A 19,916-nucleotide genomic window follows, 5' to 3' on the forward strand; every position below is an offset into this window, starting at 1 on the left:
TTTTAAATGCTGTAATTGTACTAGCCTCTGTACTATGACAGCCCGTTGCAGATACGCACCACCCTCTTTGGGAAAAAAGTTGTCCCTTAGATCCCTTTTAAATCTTTCTCCTCTCCCCTTCAATCCATGCCCTCTAGTTTTGGATTACCCCAACCCCGGCGAAAAGACCTTATCTATTCAGCTTATTCACGCCCCTCATGATTTTATAAATCTATGTAAAGTCACCCCTCAGGCTTCTATGGTCCAAGGAAAAATGGTCCAGGGAAAACAGCCCCAGCCTATTCAGCCTCTCCCTATAGCTCAAACCTTCCCAACCCTGGCAACATCCACATAATCTTTTCTGAACCCTTTCGAGTTTCACACCATTCTTCCTATACAGGGAGACCAGAATTGAATATAGTAATCCAATCATGCCCTAATCGATGCTCTGTACAGCTGCAACATGACCTCCCATCTTCTAGATTCAATGCACTGACCAATATAGACAAGCTTACCAAATCTCATCTTCACTATCCTATCCACCTGTGACTCCATTTTCAAAGAACATACAGTACAAAGTCTGGATGTAAGCTTGCTCGCTGAGCAGGAAGGCTCGTTTTCAGACATTTTGTCACCATACCAGGCATCATCATAATCAGTGAGCCTCTGGTGAGGCACTGGTGTCACCACCTGCTTTCTATTTGTATGTTTAGGTTTCCTAGAATTGGTGGTGTCATTTCCTGTTCTTTCTCTCAAGGGTGGTAAATGGAACCCAAGTCGATGTGGTTTTTGACTATCAACAAACACATCGACCTGGACCCCACTTACCACACCCTGAGAAAAAGAACAGGAAATGACACCACCAAATCAAGGAAACCTAAACACACAAATAGAAAGCAGGTGGTGACACCAGTTCTTCACCAGAGGCTCACTGATGATGTTGCCTAGCATAGTGATGAAATGTCTGAAAACAAACCTTCCAGCTCAGAGAACAAACTTAAATCCAGAATCTCAACTTGAGCTACAAATCTTCTCAAAACTCATTAAGTTCAAGATCTTTGTTCAGCAACCCTCCCTAGGACCTTACCATTAAATGTATAGGTCCTGCCCTTTCCAAAATGCAGCACCTCACATTTGTCTAACCTAAACTCCATCTGCCACTCCTCAACACATTCACCCATCTGATCAAGATCCCGCTTTACTCTGAAGTAACCTTCTTCACTATCCACTACATCTCCAATTTTGGAGTCACTTACAAAACTATTAACCAAACCTTCTATGGTCACATCCAGACTGTGTTTGGGAAGGTGGGGGGGTGGAGAAACAGGGAGAAAAGAGATCAGTCTAAGTCTGGCATAGTTGGGAAAGGGGGCAAGTCAAACAGTCAGAGCATGCAGGAACAAGACAGAAAAAAAATATTTTGCTTCTCTTGAGTTCAGTGTTGAAACTGCATTATTAAAGCAATTCTTCCAATATTTTGTATGCCATGACTTTGAAATAAAATCAGCAGATGGGAAGTACCTCAAATAAAGATCAGAACTTTAAATCAATGGGTTTTTATCAACCTTTAGAAATTGTCTTTGCCTATTGCAATGAAAGTTAAAAAAAAAATTCACCCAATTATATCAAACTTACAGACACCTTTTCAGTACCAGGAATAAATAATACAAATAAAGATTTTATCACCAATATTTCAAACAAAGTGAAGGACATTTTTCAGCAGAGAATAAAGACATGCACAGCATAAAAATATTTAATTTCAATATTTAAGATGACTGCTAATGTGTGCAGATGTACAGTCAGTACAGCATAAAAAGCAAAATACAAAGCGTTCAGTTGCGAGAATGCAATCATAATTGCTTACATATTAATTCTTACAGGTGCAACCTTCAGCCAAGCATCACATCCCCAACATTTAAAAAGATTTAATCATGCATTAAAATAAACGCCATAACATAGAATCATCATCAAACCAGTTATGTATCTTGCTTTCGATTGCTGACAACATTACAAATATAATCTTACAAGAAATGAACCCAACAAGGAGACTGAACTAAATTAAGCATAGTTGAAGCAATTATATTGCAGGGTTCCCAAATGCAAATGTTATTGTCAATTCATCATCCTTGTAAAGGCTCCTTTACCTACCCCGATTCCCACTGCACCCTACGAATCCATGAGTAATTACTCTACAAACAGAAATATTTGTAACACACAAAATCAAACATGGGTGCAACTAATTAAAATGGGATTAAGCTAATAATGTTTCAATGTAACCATTTGATTTTTTTTAAGAAATCAAAATGGCAGACAGGCAACTCATTAGAATTTGAAGACACCATCGTTTATGGTAACAAGATAAACTGTGAACATGAATTTTCCTTCGCATCAGACCATACTGTTGTGAAGATCTGCATAACAATCAGTTAGTCAAGCTTCATAAAGGGAGGGGTAAAGCAGAATTAGCCAAATCACTATATCTTCTGTATTCTTCTGCAACTATTTGATGGAGCATAAAAAGGAGAAGGTTTGCATGGGAAAACTTTGTAGGTGAAACAAAAACTACAAAAAGGTCACTCATGCAAATAGAACATAGAAACATTCAGGAATTAATACAAAAACTGTCCTTACTTCACTCCATATCTTTCCCTGAACATGATATGGTCCCTGTATGTACGATTCACATCCAGATCAATCTGCCTGATGTCTGGAGATACTGTTCGAGCTCTGCTTTTCAGTTTCTGAATTTTTAAATGCAAGATAGAAGAGAACAAGAAATTTAATTTGGTCAGTGACAGTTTCTGTTGATAACAAAACATAATGCTGAAGTACTCAATCAAATTCTACAAATTATTCCGAATCATATTTTGTCTGTCACCACCAAAACATTTTAAATCAAAATTAAAAATCACATGCTGCACAATCCTCACCTTTAATTTAGGTCTATTTATTCATTTTAAAAGTATTCATAGTTTCTTAAGTAGTATAACAAACTACATTGCAATTTTTATCCTTTCCCATTGGTGGCCTTTTACCAATGTATATAATGAGTAGAGATTCATTCATCATCCCTCACTTCAGCAGTGAGCTTTCAATTGCTGGCAATCAGTGGAGGTTTTGTTGGTGGTGGGTGGGGGCGGGGTGGAGTTGAGAGAAGGGAAACAGAAGAAAGAGTAAAGAATGTGGATGCAACCGAAATTGGCCTTCAGTCAACACCCAAACAGGACTTACCAATAGAGATCAATGCACAGAAATCAGAAGCAGGAATACCAGTTGTTTCCCCAGTACAGGATATCAAAAACAAACAATACAAGCTTAGAAATGCACTCCTGATTGAGGGGTGCTAAACGGATCATTGATCAAATCTGGCATTCATAGCCCATTTTAATTCACCAAAACAACATGCTGTTTACTTGATTGTTGAGTGACTGCACAGTTTATAAAGTATTCGATTATCTTGGAATCAAACGATGTTATTTCAAAAACAAACAGAGAATGCTGGAGAAATTCAGTAGATCTGGCAGCATCTGTGGTGAGAGAAACAAAGCTACATTTTTGAGTCCAGAATGATTTCTTCGAACACATACATATTCACAGGGGCTGAGGAGGAGCAAGAGATACAGATGGGGAAGTGAGGACCTGTTTGGAGCAGTGGAAAAGCGGACCAGGGTGTCACAGAGACATTGAGTCCGCACCGACTCTCCAAAGAGCATCCCATACAGACCCAAATTCCCCACAAACCTACATTACTCATGGCTACTCCATCTAGCCTGCACATTCTTATTATTCTGCAGACACAGGTAGAAGATGCAAACTGCAAGCAGTCATCCAAGGCTGGAACTAAACCCAGGTCCTTGGTGTTGTAAGGCAACAAAACTAATCACTGAACTGTCATGCCACCCACAAGACAGAGAACTGACATCAAATGGTCAAACTTTGAGGTTGTGGAATTCAACATCAAGTCCTCCAGGGTGCAAAGTTCCTAATGGAAAAGTAGGCATTGCTCCTCAAATTTGTTTTATACTTTGTAGAAAAATTGCAGCAGGTCCAGGACAGAATGTTAGCATCAGAGCAAAGTGGTTTACTGAAAATGGCAACTGGAAGATCAGGGATCATTCTTATGGAATGTACGGAGACGTTTTGCAAAGTGGTCACCCACTCTGCATTTAGCCTTGCCAATGTAAAGGAGACAGTGAGGTCTGCAGATGCTTGAGATCAGAGTAGAGAGTATGTTGCTGAAAAAGCACAAGTCAGGCAGCATCCGAGCAGCAGGAAAATCAATATTTCAGGCCGGAGATTACATTGTGAACAGCAAATACAGCAGACTAAATTGAACAAACAAGCAAAATACTGCTTCATTTGGTAGGTGCCTTGGACAGTGAGGAGAGGGGATGTAGAAGTGTTCCAACTTGATGATTGCATGGAAAAGTGCCATAGGGGAGTGAGGAACTGTTTGGAGTAGTGGAAGAATTGACTAGTGTCACAGGGGCATTGGTCCTTGTGGAATACTGACAGCTGTGGGGAGGTGAAGATGTGTTTGGTGGTGGCAGCCTGCTGAATGTGGCAGAAAAGGTTGAGGAAGCTTCTTTTGAATGTGGAGAACAATGCTGTGGAAAGTGAGGACAAGGGAACCCTATCATTGTTCTGAGGGAGAAAAGGGGCAAAGGCAGAAGTACAGGAAATGGGTTGGATATAGCTGAGGACCACATCAACCACGGGGGGGGGGGGGGGGGTGGAAATCTTCATTTGAGGGAAAAGGAGGTCATGTCAGCAACACTAGGGAGTAAGGTTGAATCATCAGGAGAGATGTAACGTACATGGAAACACTGGGAGAGTTGAATGCAATTCTTGCAAGGAATAGGGTGTGAGATTTCTTCAGTATTTTCTGTGCTTGGTTTCAGATTTCCAGCATGAGGATTTTGCTTTTATTTGGGATTTTATTTCAGTGATCAATATGCTTCTTCTTCAGAGGGGCAGCATATTGGCTCAGTGGTTAGTACTGCTGCCTCACAGCGCCAGGGACCCAGGTTTGATTCAAGCCTTGGGGGACTGTCTGTGTGGAGTTTGCACATTCTCCCCATGTCTGTGTGGGTTTCCTGCAGGAGCTTCAGTTTCCTCCCACAGTCCAAAGGTGTGCAGGTTAGGTGAATTTACCATGCTACATTGTCCATAGTTTAGGTAGATTAGTCAGAGGGAAATGGGTCTGGGTAGGTTACTCTTCAGAGGGTCGGTATGGACTGATTGGTCTGAAGGGCCTGTTTCCACACTGTAGGGAATCTAATTTAATGTAAAATCAGGAACTTGTGTTCCAGATGGACAAAATCTTTCTTATTGCACAGCATTTGTTATTAGTGTAGTACTGCAATCTTGCCACTAGATGGCACTGTAATAGATTCTCTTGAAAAGAAATTATGCAGTTTAACACAAAACTCTGAACACTTGATTGTACTTTGCTGAATTGTAAAAAAAAAGGTATGAAATATCAAGTGAACAGTAGGCACAATGCAGCATTCCAACATAGACTACCATTACATTGCCTGTCACTGCAGAAATTATAATTGCTGACTAATCACATCAAAACTGCAAAAGAGCAGAACAAATTAAAAATATTACAATTTTTAAGACAGAACTGCATGCTCAACATTTTGTCATGAAAATCTTCACCTCATCCAGTGCAATTAAGTAGTTGAATAAGAGTGGTGATAATTGTTCCTAGTTCACAAGCTTTATAAAAATTTCAAAACTAAAAATATTCAGAATACCTTGAAAAATAATTTTAGTCCAAAGTTCAAAGTTTGGGAGCCAAAACTAATGATAATGTTTTATCACTCCTCACAACTCACTGTACTTAAACAACAGCTTCTATATACCTGTGGTACACTTAAATTAAGACATTATTACTGTAATGTCACTTTTAATTGAAGCCATATAAAATAAAAGAGTTTTGGCTAATTAACTAAACAATTAAGATAGGGAATAATAAAACAAAGCACTGCAGACACTGGAGTCTGAAACAAAAACAGAAATGGGAGAAACTCATTGGGTCTGGCAGGGTCTGTCGGGAGAAAGCTTTTCCCCACAGTTTTGGAAGCAATTTGTACTTGTTAATTAAGATAGGGATTTGTTCAGCTGATCTAGTCACTAATCTTCTGAACTCATCTACACTTCCTGTAACAAAGGGACAGAAGAAGTTTCCTGCAAATAGCTAATATTCAAAGGCTATTGTTCAGCATCTCCTTTCACCTAGAGATTTACAAGAAAACATACTGCAGACATATCTTTCTATTGTCACCAATCACAATATTGACCAAAAGAACTGTCTACTTTTAATCGGGGCGGTGCAGAGCAGATGTTTACTATAACTACTGCTAGAAGTAAAGTAATGAAATGAAAGACCAATATGTTCCCTGGACCTGATGGGATGTATCCTCGGGTTTTAAAAGAATTAACTGCAGAGAGAGTGAATGCATTGGTGGCAGTCATTCAAGAATCTTGAGAGTTGAGAAGAGTCCTTGAAATTTGCCAATATATCTCACATTTTTTCAAAAAGGAAGGAAGACTTTTAAAAAAAGTCACAGGTAGCTACAAGCCAGTGAACTTAACATATGTCCTTGGAAAAATACTAGAGTTTATAATAAGGATGGAATAGCACAGCCTTTAGAAATAATATAATCAGGCAGAGCCAGTATGACTCCACGAAGCGGAAATTATGCCTGACAATTTTATCAGAGTTCTCTGAGGTGACAGGCAGGATGGATAAAGGGCAACTAGGGGTAAGTGTAATATATCCAAAAGGCATTTGATAAGGTAGCACTATGTAATGAGCCAGACTTTATAATATAGGAGGGAGCGATCACAATATGGTAGAGTTCAGTCTGCAATTTGAAAAAGAGAAGGCAAAACCGGATGTAATGGTGTCCCTGTTAAGTAAAGGTAATTACAGGGGCATGAGAGAGGAACTGTCGAAAATTGACTGAAAGCAGAGCCTAGTGGGAAAGATGGTACAACAACAATGGCAGGAGTTTCTGGGTGTAATTAAGGAGGTTCATCCCAAGGACAAGAAAGATTATCCAGGGTTGCAGGGGGGTGGCTCAGGATTAGACAACCATGGCTGATTTAGCAAGTCAGGCAATGTATCATAGAAAAAGAGAGTGCCGATAAAGTGGCCAAGAGCACTGGGAAGATTACAAAAGCAAACAGAGGATATCAAAGAGAGAAATAAGGAAGGAGAGAATTAAATACGAAGGTAAGCTAGCCAGTAATATTAGAAATGACAGTAGAAGTTACATAAGAAACAAATGAGAGGCCAAGTAGAAATTGGATCACTTCAAATTGATGCAGGAAGGCTCGTGATGGGAAATATGGAAATAGCTGAAGAACTTAATAAATACTTTGTCTCAGTGTCTCACTTTGCCTTCAGTGAAAGACACGAGTAATATCCCAACAATTAAGATGAGTCAAGGGGCAGAGTTGAGTATGGTAGCCATTTCAAAAGAAAAAGTGCTAGAAAAGCTAAAAGCTAAAAATGAATAAAGGCAGGCATGGACTATTTTCTAAAAATTGGTAAATCTCCCGGCCCGGATGGGCTACATTCTAGAGTTCTGAGGGAGGTGGCTGAAGAAGTAGCCGAGGTGTTGGTTGTAATTTTTCAAAAATCACTGGAGTCAGACAAAGTCCCAGTTGATTAGAAAATCGCTGTTGTAACTCCCTTGTTCAAGAAAGGATCAAGACAAAAGATGGAAAATTATAGGCCGATTAGCATAACCTCAGTTGTAGGTAAAATTCTAGAATCCATCATTACGGAGGAGATTTCTAAATTCTTGGAAGTGCAGGGTCAGATTAGAACAAGTTAGTATGGATTTAGTAAGGGGAGGTCTTGGCTGACAAGCCTGTTAGAATTCTTTGAAGAGGTAACAAGTAGGTTAGACCAAGGAAACCCGATGTATGTTATCTACCTAGACATCCAAAAGGCCTTTGATAAGGTGCCTCATGGGAGGCTGCTAAGTAAGGTGAGGGCCCATAGTGTTCGAGGTGAGCTACTGACACGGATTGAGGATTGGCTGTCTGACAGAAGGCAGAGTGTTGGGATAAAAGGCTCTTTTTCGGAATGGTAGCTAGTGACAAATGGTGTCCCACAGGGTTCAGTGTTGGGACCGCAGCTGTTCACTTTACATATTAGTGATTGGATGAAGGGACTGGGGGCATTCTGGCAAAGTTCGTCGATGATATGAAGTTAGATGGACAGGCAAGTAATTCTGAGAAGGTGGGGAGGCTGCACAAAGATTTTGACAGTTTAGGAGAGTGGTCCAAGAAATGGCTGATAAAATTCGACGTGAGCAAATGCGAGGTCTTGCACTTTGGGAAAAAAATTGAATAGAGGCAGGCATGGACTATTTTCTAAATGGTGAGAAAATTCATAAAGCCAAGTACAAAGGAATCTGGGAGTGTTAGTACAGGATTCTCTAAAGGTTGACTTGCAGGTTGAGTCCGTGATTAAGAAAGCAAATGTAATGTTCTCATTTACCTCAAGAGGGTTGGAATGTAAAAGCAACAATGTGCTACTGAGACTTATAAAGCACTAGTTTGGCCCCATTCAGAATACTGTATCCAATTCTGGGCCCCAGACCTCAGGAAGGACATATTGTCACTGAGCATGTCCAGCGGAGATTCATACTGATAATCCCTAGAATGACAGACCTAACATGCGATGAACGGCTGAAGATCCTGGGATTGTATTCATTATAGTGTAGAAAGTTGAGGGGACATCTAATAGAAATTTACAAAATAATGCATGGGGGGGGGGGGGGGGGGGGGGTGTCAATTAAAAACGGAAATGAAGAGACATTTCTTCAGCCAGAGAACGGTAAGCTTGCGGAATTCATTGCCATGGAGAGCAATGGAGGCCGGGACGTTAAATGTCTTCAAGGCAGAGATTAATAAATTCTTGAACTCACAAGGAATTAAGGGATACGGGGAGAGTGCGGGTAAGTGCAGGAAATGCCCATTAGCCATGATTGAATGGCAGAGTGAACTCAATGCACCGAATGGACATACTTCCACTCCTATGTCTTATGGTCTTACATATCAGTCTACTTGTATCGAATGTTAGCTAACAAAAACATAAGAGTTGAGATAATGAGGGCATTTTCAGGATGGCAACATGCAACTAGCTGCGACGATATTCAGTGCTGCGGTCACAATTATTTTTTATTTAACACTGTTTACAAAATATATTATGACTTGGATGAGGGAAGTGAATGTACTATTGCTAGACAATACAACAATAGGTGGGAAAGCAAGTAGTGAGGTGACAAATTAGTCAACAGAAGGGTATAGGCATGTTCTGAGAGTGGAGAAAAACTTGGCAGATGGGATATAATGTGGGAAAATGTGATGAGTGTACTTTGGCAGGAAAAATAGAGCAGCTGAATATTAAGAACGAAAACACTACCCAAAACTGCAGCACAGAGGAGTCTGGGGGCCCTTCTGAATAAATCACAAAAAGATAGCATCCAAGATCAACAGGTAGTTGGGAAGAAAAATATAATGTTAGCCTTTAGCTCAAAACGAATTGAGCATAAAAGTGGGGAGTTCTGCCTACAACTTTACAAGGCACTAGCTGGACTATAGCTGAAATACTTTGCAAAGTATTGGGTCCTTTATCCAATGAAAAAATGTACTGGCATTGGAGACAGTCAGAATTGGTTCACTAGGTTAATCCTGGATATGGAGAGATTTTCTTATGAGGACAGGTTGGGCTAGTACTCACTAGAGTTTAGTAGAATGAGAGGAAACCTTACTGAAACATGAAAGATTCTTCGGGGACGTAACAGCGTAGATGCAGAGGCTGTAGACTCTCATTGGAGAGTCTAGGACCAAAAGGCATAATTTCTCTGTAAAAGAAGGTCACTCATGGAAGATAAGTGAGGAGGGTTTTTTTTTCTCTCAGAGGTAGACAATTTGTTAAATCGTATACTGAGAGGTCTGCTGAGTTTGGATTATTACACATATTCAAGGTGGAGATAGACAGATTTTTTAATCAGTCAGGGAATTACATGTAACAAGAATAAGGTAGGAAAGTGGTGTTGAGGATTATCAGATATGAAAAATTGAGAAAATCTGATGGGCAGAATGGCCTCCTTCTGCTTCTGCATCTCATGGTCTTATGGTCAATGGTCTCTGGAATAGTTGCTGTTTCCGTACACACCTAGGTACATCAGTTGAAGGACAAAATCTCCATGACACAAAATGAAATATCTTTTTCTCCTGAAAATGGAAAAACCTTACAGCAGATCATGTTGCACAGATCTGAGTAAATTATTTTCTGGGAGCCTGAGAAAGTTCCAGAAATCAGTATTTTTAACTTCCTCCTAAACTCTGGAAGCTCAAGTTACTTTGATTCAGCTTTCATCTAAACTAAAGCGTGGTTTAAAGATCTCATTGCTGTCACTACTGCAATCATGATGAAAGGTCAGCAGGCCACGACAAGATTCTCTTTTCTTCAACAAAAAACATCCTTCAAGTTCGCATCCTTGGCTCTGTTGGTGTCATTTCCCATCTGCTCTAACTTTTTCCTGAAAAAGGACTCATAGTAACTTTAGAGTTTCTTTGATGCCTGTGGTCATACATTTGGGATTAAAGGGGACATAACTAAATCCCACTATAGCTGATATTCTAAGTAGTTCAATGATGAGATTATCTGGAAAACGTTGTAGAAAGGGCAAATGAATCTGGTGATGAATCACTTCACAATGTTAATATGCCAAAGTTTAAATGAAGAGAAGTTTATGTTAGCATTAAGTCTGTTTACAAAACCTATCATGTGACAAATCATTAATCAAGCTTGGTAAATCTATAACGTGCCATTTTGAACTCGTTATTAACATGCTTATATTTAAAGATACATAAATGTAAGGTCTATCAAATTAATTTTGCTCCTTCTTATGCTTTTAACAAAATGTGAAACTAAAATGTCACATCAGCAAAGCCCTGGATCATGTTAAAAGTATCAGGAATTGGAAAAACATATACTCACATCATACAGATCTTTCTTCTCCAATTTAATTTTTTGTATTTCTAGAAGTAGAGACCAGACCTCTCCTCGTAGTTGCAGGGGAATTCCCTTGTAAATTCTCCGTACCACCTTTGAATCACAAGTTTTTAAAAAATTGCTTCCGTTAGCTACATTCAAAATTACTCAAAAGACTTAAGAACAGGGTGGGCCATTTGGCCTTTCAAACTTGCTCCATTTAATATGATCATAGCTGATCTAGTTATGTCTTAACTGCACCTTTCAGACTACCTCCTATAACCCTTAATGTATTCTTCAAAAATCTGTCTAAACGAACCTTCTGGAGGATTCCACAGACTAACAACCCCTCCGAAAACAAACGTCTCCACAGCTTTCATAAAAGGGAGAACTTCTTTCCTTAAACTTCATTTCCGAGTTCTCATCTCCCCAAAAGTGAAAACATCCATTCGATCAAGTTCCCTCAGGATATGTTTCAACTTCACCACCTCTCATTCTTGGAAAGTCCAATGGGTGTAGGTCCAAACTGTTGAAACTTTCTTCAAGAGCTAAGCCCTTCTTCTCAGGAATAAGCTGAGACAACCTTCTCTGAACTAAGTCTAATGGAATTATATCATTTTTCTTGCAAGTATTATAACAGAAATTATATGCAGAACTCCAGATGTGGTCTCTCCAATTCCCTGTATTGCTGCAGTAAAGCTTGCCGAATTGTGAAATTCCCCTTCCCTTGTAAAATTAAAACAATGCTCCACTTGCTACAGGCATTACACCTCTAACTGTGAAGCTGCACAACTGCTAAGTCTCATGCATATCAATTGAAGTTTCAATGCATTGGTTCCACTTTCATACATGGACCTCTAGGTCCATACAGAATCAAGAAAAATTACAATGAACACTGCACTGATGCCTGCACCTAACTTCCTATGATTCACGCACCAGGACAGCCAGATTTCTGTTCTGAGTTCTACAATCTCTCTCTATTTTGTTTTCTTCTTGCTAAAGTTCACATTCAATTCCATTTGCCAATTTTTTTGTCCACTCACTTAACCTTTGCATTTAGCTATTGTACATTCTGTACCTTTATCCAAGTCATTGGTGTAAATAGGAAATAGTTGAGACTCGAGCACTAATCTTTGTGGCACTCTACTTAGCAATCCAAAGGGAATCTACTGATCACTACTTTGCTTCCTCTTAGCCAAACAATCCTTAATCCATATCATGTTATCCCACACACTATGTGGTCTTATCATACATGCCTTATCAAGTGCATTTTGGAAATTGAAATTCATCATATCAACAGACTCATTACTCAACTTACTACTTCCTCAAAAACTGTAATAAATTAGTTGAATACTATTTCCCTTTCATAAAAGCATGTTGACTCTGCTTGATTGCATTCTCCAAATATCCTTCTATAACCTCCTTAATAATGGATTCTAGCAACCTTCCTGTGAAAGATGGCTATAGTTTCCTAAATCCTGCCTTTTTCCTTTACTGAATTTAACAAGTATTTTACTTGTTATTTTATAAAGTATTGATACACTTCTAAAATGCAAGGAAATGTGGAATCTTATAACAAATCCAACCACTATCCCTGCAGTCACGTCTTTTGAAACTCTTTAGGTGTAAGCCACCTGATCTTAGGGACTCGTCAGCCTTTACGTCTAATACTATTCCCAGGACTTACTCCCTGGTGATGCAACTGTTTCAAATTCCGTGCTTCTCTTCACTTCTTGATTTCCAACAATTTTTGAGAAGCTTTCCAAGACTCCTACATTGAAGACCAGCACAAAATACATGCTCAGTACCTCTTCTACGTTCTGATTTTCTGTTATCAGTTCCACAGACTCTTAAAAATGCTTAAAAATCCAAAAGAGCTGTATTTTTAAAAAAAATTTGATGTCATACTTGCTTGTTTAGCCACAGACAATGAATTCTTCTAAACCTAGCTTTCTGTCTCACTGAGACAGAAGTTTGCTGAAAGAGTTATTAAATATTTTTGTAAAAGTCTGAAACACCATCTCTGCTGTCCTATTTTTAAAATCTTGTTTTGGTGCTCAAACCTATTGGCCATACTAACTTTTAAAAATAGCATATAGCATTCCTCTGTGAAGACTGTTGTGTTTTTATTACCCAAAACACGAATGAAATTCCAATTTGTGCAGACCTTGTTTGAATACTACTTTATTGTTCCATAATGAAATAGTTGTTTACTTGACATATCTGCCTAAACATTTCATATTACCATTTTGGAAGCAAGGCTTGTAGAGACTATATTATTGCATCTTGCAGTTTGATGAAGCACTACGCTGAACTGTTCTTAAATACAGGAGTTAGATTTTATGCGCAATGATTATCTAGACATCGAAAATTTAAGAACATTAATTTCCAAGTTTAGTTCATGAATTACATGTTGAAAAATATTATGGGCTCAAATTCCTCTATATTTGTTTCTTATGATGTGCAGATTTCACATTAATTTTCAAAATCTTTATGGCGGCAAATACATTGACTTCAAAACCAATCATCATTATAATTGAATGTCTGCAACCATGATATAATTTCTTGCCCATATATTTCAAGAAAAATCCAGATTTTGCTCATTTTTGAGCTCTGCCTTTCACACAAGTCTTCCTAAAGCTTTGTATTTTGGCCTCTGTTAGTTGTATGGAGGTTTTTCTAATCTGGATTGTTCTAATTTGCCTCTGTTACTGGGTGAATCTACTACTGCAAGTTTACTTCTATTATGGAGAAAGTGTTTGAAACTACTGTGAAAAATCCGATGGGGGAAATACTTGAAATATTCTTTTCAAGGGATGACACAACATGAAAGAACGCAAGTTAGGTTGTACTTAAACAACCTATTTACTTTTGTCAAGTTTTGAAAGACATCTTGGGCAGTGTAAGTAACAATCCATATTACAAACTTGGACATCCTGAAAGTTATTGACAATGTTCTATGTCAAATGCCAAAATGAGACAGAGAACAGATAGTAAATGAGTGAACAGTAAATTAAAAATTACATTGCATGCTAACCCAAAGGTCAACTGAATTTTGAAAGTGCTGATATTCTAATGACTTGAACTGGGCTATAACAAACGCAACCTACTAAGTTTGCAGGTGGGTAAAATAAATGATCAATCCTCAAAAAGCTTCTTCTATAACCATGGTCATAAATGTAGCTGGAAGTTTTTTCACAAAGCTGCTATGAACATTAGCAAATCTGTCCACATTTCAAGGTTAGCTAATTAAAATGTGAAATAAGCAGACAGTTGAACCTGCACCTCTGAAGCAATGTTGGTCCAGCAGAAAAGAATATACATGTATTGCTACAGACTGAACAAAATAAATTAATTGTTTTTGACTAATGGCTGCAAAAAGAGATTAACTTGCCTTGAAAACAGTAGGAAAACCAGCCTTGCTGATGCAATATAAACCTCAAGTTCAATTTGAGAAACAGATCCTGTTTGCTCAAGGTGGCGAATAGGTCAACAAACCACAAAGTTTGAATAGTGTCACTGATTCTATTCAAAGGACACAGGTGTAATATTATGAAATATTCAAAACACTCCAGATAAAGGCAAGTTCGATGTCCACCCAATCAATGCATATTCATAAATTGGAGCACATACAACTAGTAAGAGCCATTAAAACAAAGAAAAAATGGTGGAATGAGAGTATTGTGGATCTTGCAGCTGCTCTTTTTTTTATATAAATCGCAGCAGAAAATTTGATTTGAAATTAAAATTATTTTGGGAACTTTTATAATCCAAAAAAAAATTGCTAAGAAGAAAAAATACGCGGGGAAGGAGGATTGTTTTTCACAAAGTTTTTGTGGGTGAAGCCTATCGATATGTTTGACAACAGTTCTGGAAAGATTTTTTTTAAATGTTTGCACGGGCAGAATTCTGAACATTTTCCTTCTCAAGTTGTTGTTGTTGTTTAAATAACGACAAGGTTCAGGGATCACCATTTCTTTTCATAGAACTGGAATTTGAAAGTTGACTGTTAAGGGATTTGAAGGGGAGGCTTTTTTCAGTTGATGAAAGTTCCAGTTAAATGCTTGATTTTTAAAAAGATTTTAATTGCTTAATTTTTTTTCTCTTCTGCATGCTTCAGATTAAAATCTGAAAGGGAAGGAAGAGTAGTGTTTTTTAATATCTAAGTTTATTTTAAGAGTTTCTTTTTAGGTTTACTGTCACTGAGGGCACACAGGAGATATAGAGTGTGACTATATCGGAGGGGGGAATCGCTGAGTAGCAGTGACCATGGTGTTATGAAGATGTGGTGTACCTTGTAGAGAGTTAAAAGCAGAACTACCGGACACAGCACCAAGTGTTCTCAATAAGGCAACAATACAACACTGGGTCGAACAACTCTATTGCCTGGAGACATAAATAAATTAGAATTCAGCCAATCACTTTAAATTATACCCCCCAAAAAATACCAATTTCCTATTAAGGTTGAATCGAGTATATTGACAATCTTCATAGCCAATGACACAATCCGATGCTCTGGGGTATAAGACTGGGGGGGGCAAATTGGACAGTTGAGAGGAGATCTGCTAAGTCCTAGCATGTAACAGACTGCTTGAAACAATCTCTCTCTTAAAAGAACCTTTTCAATCAGTAACCTGTGACACAGAAATTCCTAACAAGAAGAAAAGATGACAAGAAGATCCACAGACAAGAACCAACAGCTGCCTGGTTTTGAGATAAGGAGTGGTGTTTGTAAATCTTAATTGGGAGTTTTATCGGACTAGTATTATAGATGAGAAGGTAACAGATAAGTTAGAGAAAGAAATTATAAATAGTGGCTAGTTAATTATTCTCTATTATACTTTAAGAAATGAAGTTGTTAATTTTTGCTTGACACAGTTCTTGGCCACTCAAATCTTTCCAGTTATTGCATGGAATAAATCTTTTCTGTGGTGCTAGTTTTAAATTAAGGAGAGCTCAACACTTGTCATAACACTCGTCAGACAAGTGCAAGTCCGAGAATGAGGTAGCTCTGAAGAATCAAACTGCATTTATTTCGAAGCAACTGGTCTTATAGGTAAGGCTGATGAAATCATTCCATATTCCCAACATGTCCTTGGAACATCATAGCTATTGTAGAAACTTGGCTGAGGGAAGGACAGGACTGGCAGCTCAATATTCTGCATTTTAGATGCTGTAGGAAGAACAGAAAGGGAGACAAGAGGAAAGGGAAAGTAGCACTTTTGATTAAGGAGAACATTATTTCTGTACTTAGGATATTTCTGAGGGATCATCCAGTGAAGTTATGTGGGTAAAACTTAGAAATAAGAAAGAGATTATCACCTTTTTGGGATTGTAAACAGCCCCAATAGTTGAGGGAAACTGAGGAACAAATATGTGGAGAGATCTCAGATATATGTGATAACAACAGGGTTGTAATAGTAGGGGATTTTAATTTTCCAAAGATTGACTGGGACTGCCACAGTGTTAAAGGCTTGGATGGTGAGGAATTTGTTGAATGTGTTCAAGATAATCTTCTTTATCAGTGTAGAAAAAGATATATTCCTATCTTTTAAATAGAAGATTCCTACTTTCTAGAAATAGGAAAGATTCCTATTTTCCAGAAATAGAAATTATGGTTCTTATTAACAAATACTAGAGGAGGAGAAAATCTTGATTTCTCTCAAGAAATAAGATAGGGCAAGTGACTGAAGTGTTAGCAGAGGAACCACTTTGGGACGAGTGATCGCAATTCTATTAGCTTTAAAATAGCTGTAGAAAAGTATAGGCCTTCTGTAAAAGTTGAATACAGTATTCGCAAGGCGATGATTGACAAGTGGGAGACATTGAAAAGTGTGATAACAGGAGTTAAGAGGCATTATGTTACTGTTAGAGTGAAGGGTAAGGTTGGGAAGAATGGAAGAATAAAGATATTGAGGTTCTGGTCAAGAATAAAAGTCACATGTTAGACATAGACAAATGGATCAAATTAATCTCTTAAAGAGTATAAACTGTAGAAGAGCATACTTCAGAGAGAAATCTGGAGGGCAAAAAGTAGATATGAGATATCCTTAGCAGATAAAGTTAATGCTAATCCAAGTAAATTCTACAACATTAGGAGAAAAAAAAACACAACAATAGGGCCCCTTAAAGATCAACAAAGTTGTCTCTGTGTTAAATCTCAGGAAATGGGACACATATTAAATGAGTATTTCATGTCAGTTTTTTGACTGTGGACAAAGAAATGGAAGTTAGAGAATTCAGGGAAATAAATACTGATGTTTCAAAAACAGTTCACATTATAGAAGAGGTGATGCTGGAGGTCTTCGCAATCAAAGTGGATAAATAGGCTTTGCATTCATTTTGGAGAGACAAGGACTGATTAAGGATAGTCAACATGGCTTTGTATGAGCGAAATTGTGGCTCACAAACTTGACAGTTTTCTGAGGAGGCAACCAAAAAGATTGAGGGCAGAATGACAGAAGTTGTTTACATTGACTTTAGTCAAGCCTTTGATAAGTTTCTGCATGGTAGACTAATTAGTAAAGTTAGATCACGTGGGATTCAGGGAGAGCTTGACAATTGGATACAAATAAAATCTTAATGGTAGGAGACAAGAGGGTGATGGAAGAGGCTTGTGATCAGTGGTATTCCACAGGGATCAGAACTGGGCCCACTTTTGCTTGTCATTAATATTAACAATTTAGCTGAGAATTTAGGAGACATGATTGGTATGTTTGAGAATGACACCAAATTGGTGCTATAGTGCACAAAATCCAAGATCATGAAAAGACCTTGATCAATTGGCTCAATGAGCTGAGGAGTGACAGATGGAGTTTAATTTGTAAAAAAATGTGAGGTACTGAATTTGATAAAACAAACAAGGGTAAGACTTATGCAATTAATGGTAGGACCTTGGGTAATGTTGTAAAACAGAAAGATCTGGAGATTCAGGGACATAAATATTTGACATTTGCATCACATGCAGACAGGGTTGACAAGGCAGCTTTTAACACGCTTGTATTCAATGCTCAGACTTTCAAGTACAGGAATTGGGCCATCATGTTGAGCGTTTCAGGAGATTGGTGAAGCCTCTTTTGGAGTACTGTGCACAGTTCTGGGTGCCCTACCAAACAAACAATATTATTAAATTGTAAAGGATTCAGAAAATATTTACCAGGGTGATGTCAGGAATGGAAGGTTTGACTTATATAGAAAGGCTGTAACTTTTCACATTCGAGAGTAGGAGGTTGAGGGGTAACCTTACAGATGTTTATAAAATTATGAGGGACATACTTAAATGTGAATAGAAAGAGTCTTTCCCCTAGGGTGGCGGAGTGCAAAACTAGGGAGCATATTTTTGAACGCGAGAGGAGAAAGATTTAAAAAGATGAGGGGCAACTTTCTTTTATCTTACACAGAAGGTAGTTCATCTATAGCATGAACTGCCAAAGGAATTGATGGATGCAGGGGCAGTAACAATGGGTAAATACATGAATAGGAAAGGTTTGGAGGAACAGGGGCCAAATGCAGTAAAGTGGGAGTAGTTTCTTTGGGAACATAGTCAGTGTGAACTACCTAAACCAAAGAGTCTGTTTCCATTCTGATATAGCCAGCTTTTGTTGACTGCTATACCTTTTATGGTTGCCGCTAGGTTGTATATTGCACTTCTTGGAACCACATTTACTCAGCACAGCTGTCTTCAGCAAAAAGGTGAGCATACAAAATTCTTCCATTCACAGGATCTATTTAGGAGCAAATTATAGCAGGTGCTGGAATCTGTACGAAAAGCAATAAATGCTGGAGATCACAGCGAGTCAGACAGCATCCATGGAGCAATACTTCTGATGCAGAGTCATCTGGACTCAAAGCTTTAGCTTGCTCTCCATGGATGATAGCTGACCTGCTGTGGTCTCCTGCATTTGTTATGTTCACAGAACCTACTGCATTTGTTGTTTCATGAAATATGCCCATAGCTACAGCTATTGACACAGGTATTGAGATATGATATTCTACCAACAGCAAATGTTCAATGCATGCAAATGAACATCTTTGGATTGACCTCATGTATTATAAGCACTTTTTGATACAATTGCAATATTTTTAACATTATTCTTCCTTTCAGCAATCTTGTAAAATGACATTGTTACATGAATGTTACATCAACTATTTTCAGCATGGTGAACAAGAGGTTGCACATCATCTTACTGGTAATGATGTTGATGCTTAAGTATTCACTTGTCTCCCAATCTAAGAAAGTGAAATAGTTCATCCAGAGTAATCAGAAACCCATCTCAGACGAATAATAAACTAGTTTTGGAGATAACAATAAACATTAAAATATCAATGTGGTATACATAGTCTCATATTAAGACCATTATACATTGCAATCTTCATGTAATAACTCATGATCAAATGCAGAGAGGAATCTTAAGATCTTGGAAATTAATTAGGGGGAGAGGGGGAAGAGGGGGAGAGGGGGAGAGGGGGAGAGAGAGGGGAGGGAGGGAGAGAGGGGAGGGAGGGAGAGAGGGGAGGGAGGGAGAGAGGGGAGGGAGGTGGTTCTGAACTGAGCAAACAGAGGAGAAAGAGTGAAAAAAGGAGGCAGAAGAGAGAAAAAAAAGAGAAGAAAAAGAGAGAAGGTTCTTAGCTGAGCAAAAAGCGAAGAGAATTTGAACTTGACAAGTTGCGACTGAGTCAGCAAAGTCGTTAACAGGATGGAGATTAAAAGAGAAGGTAGTGATATATACAAATAAGTCAAAAGTCTGATGAGAAAGATGTCAAAGCTTTTTTTATTTTATTTGAAAAATTGGCAGATGGAGTGGTCTGAGGACTTATGGGTAATGCTAGATCAGACTAAACTGGTAGGCAGAGCATGTGAGATTTTGCCACACTGTCAGATGAGGTGTCAAGAGATTATGAAGAGGTC

The 19,916-nt window shown here is 38.3% G+C and overlaps 1 protein-coding gene across 4 annotated transcripts in view; it reads right to left on the reverse strand.

Annotated features, from left to right (window-relative positions):
- Positions 1 to 19,916, reverse strand: part of usp6nl (USP6 N-terminal like) — a 252,354-nt gene that overhangs the window by 96,139 nt on the left and 136,299 nt on the right. For all 4 annotated transcript variants that reach the window (XM_060842684.1, XM_060842686.1, XM_060842685.1 and 1 more), the window contains 2 exons: positions 11,015 to 11,122; positions 2,611 to 2,720 (listed from right to left, as the gene is read on the reverse strand). In XM_060842684.1, the coding sequence (XP_060698667.1) occupies positions 2,611 to 2,720; positions 11,015 to 11,122 (218 nt within the window). The remainder of the gene's footprint in view (positions 1 to 2,610; positions 2,721 to 11,014; positions 11,123 to 19,916) is intronic.

The sequence above is a fragment of the Hemiscyllium ocellatum genome, chromosome 23 (genome assembly GCF_020745735.1).
Source record: "Hemiscyllium ocellatum isolate sHemOce1 chromosome 23, sHemOce1.pat.X.cur, whole genome shotgun sequence".
NCBI lineage: Eukaryota > Metazoa > Chordata > Chondrichthyes > Orectolobiformes > Hemiscylliidae > Hemiscyllium > Hemiscyllium ocellatum.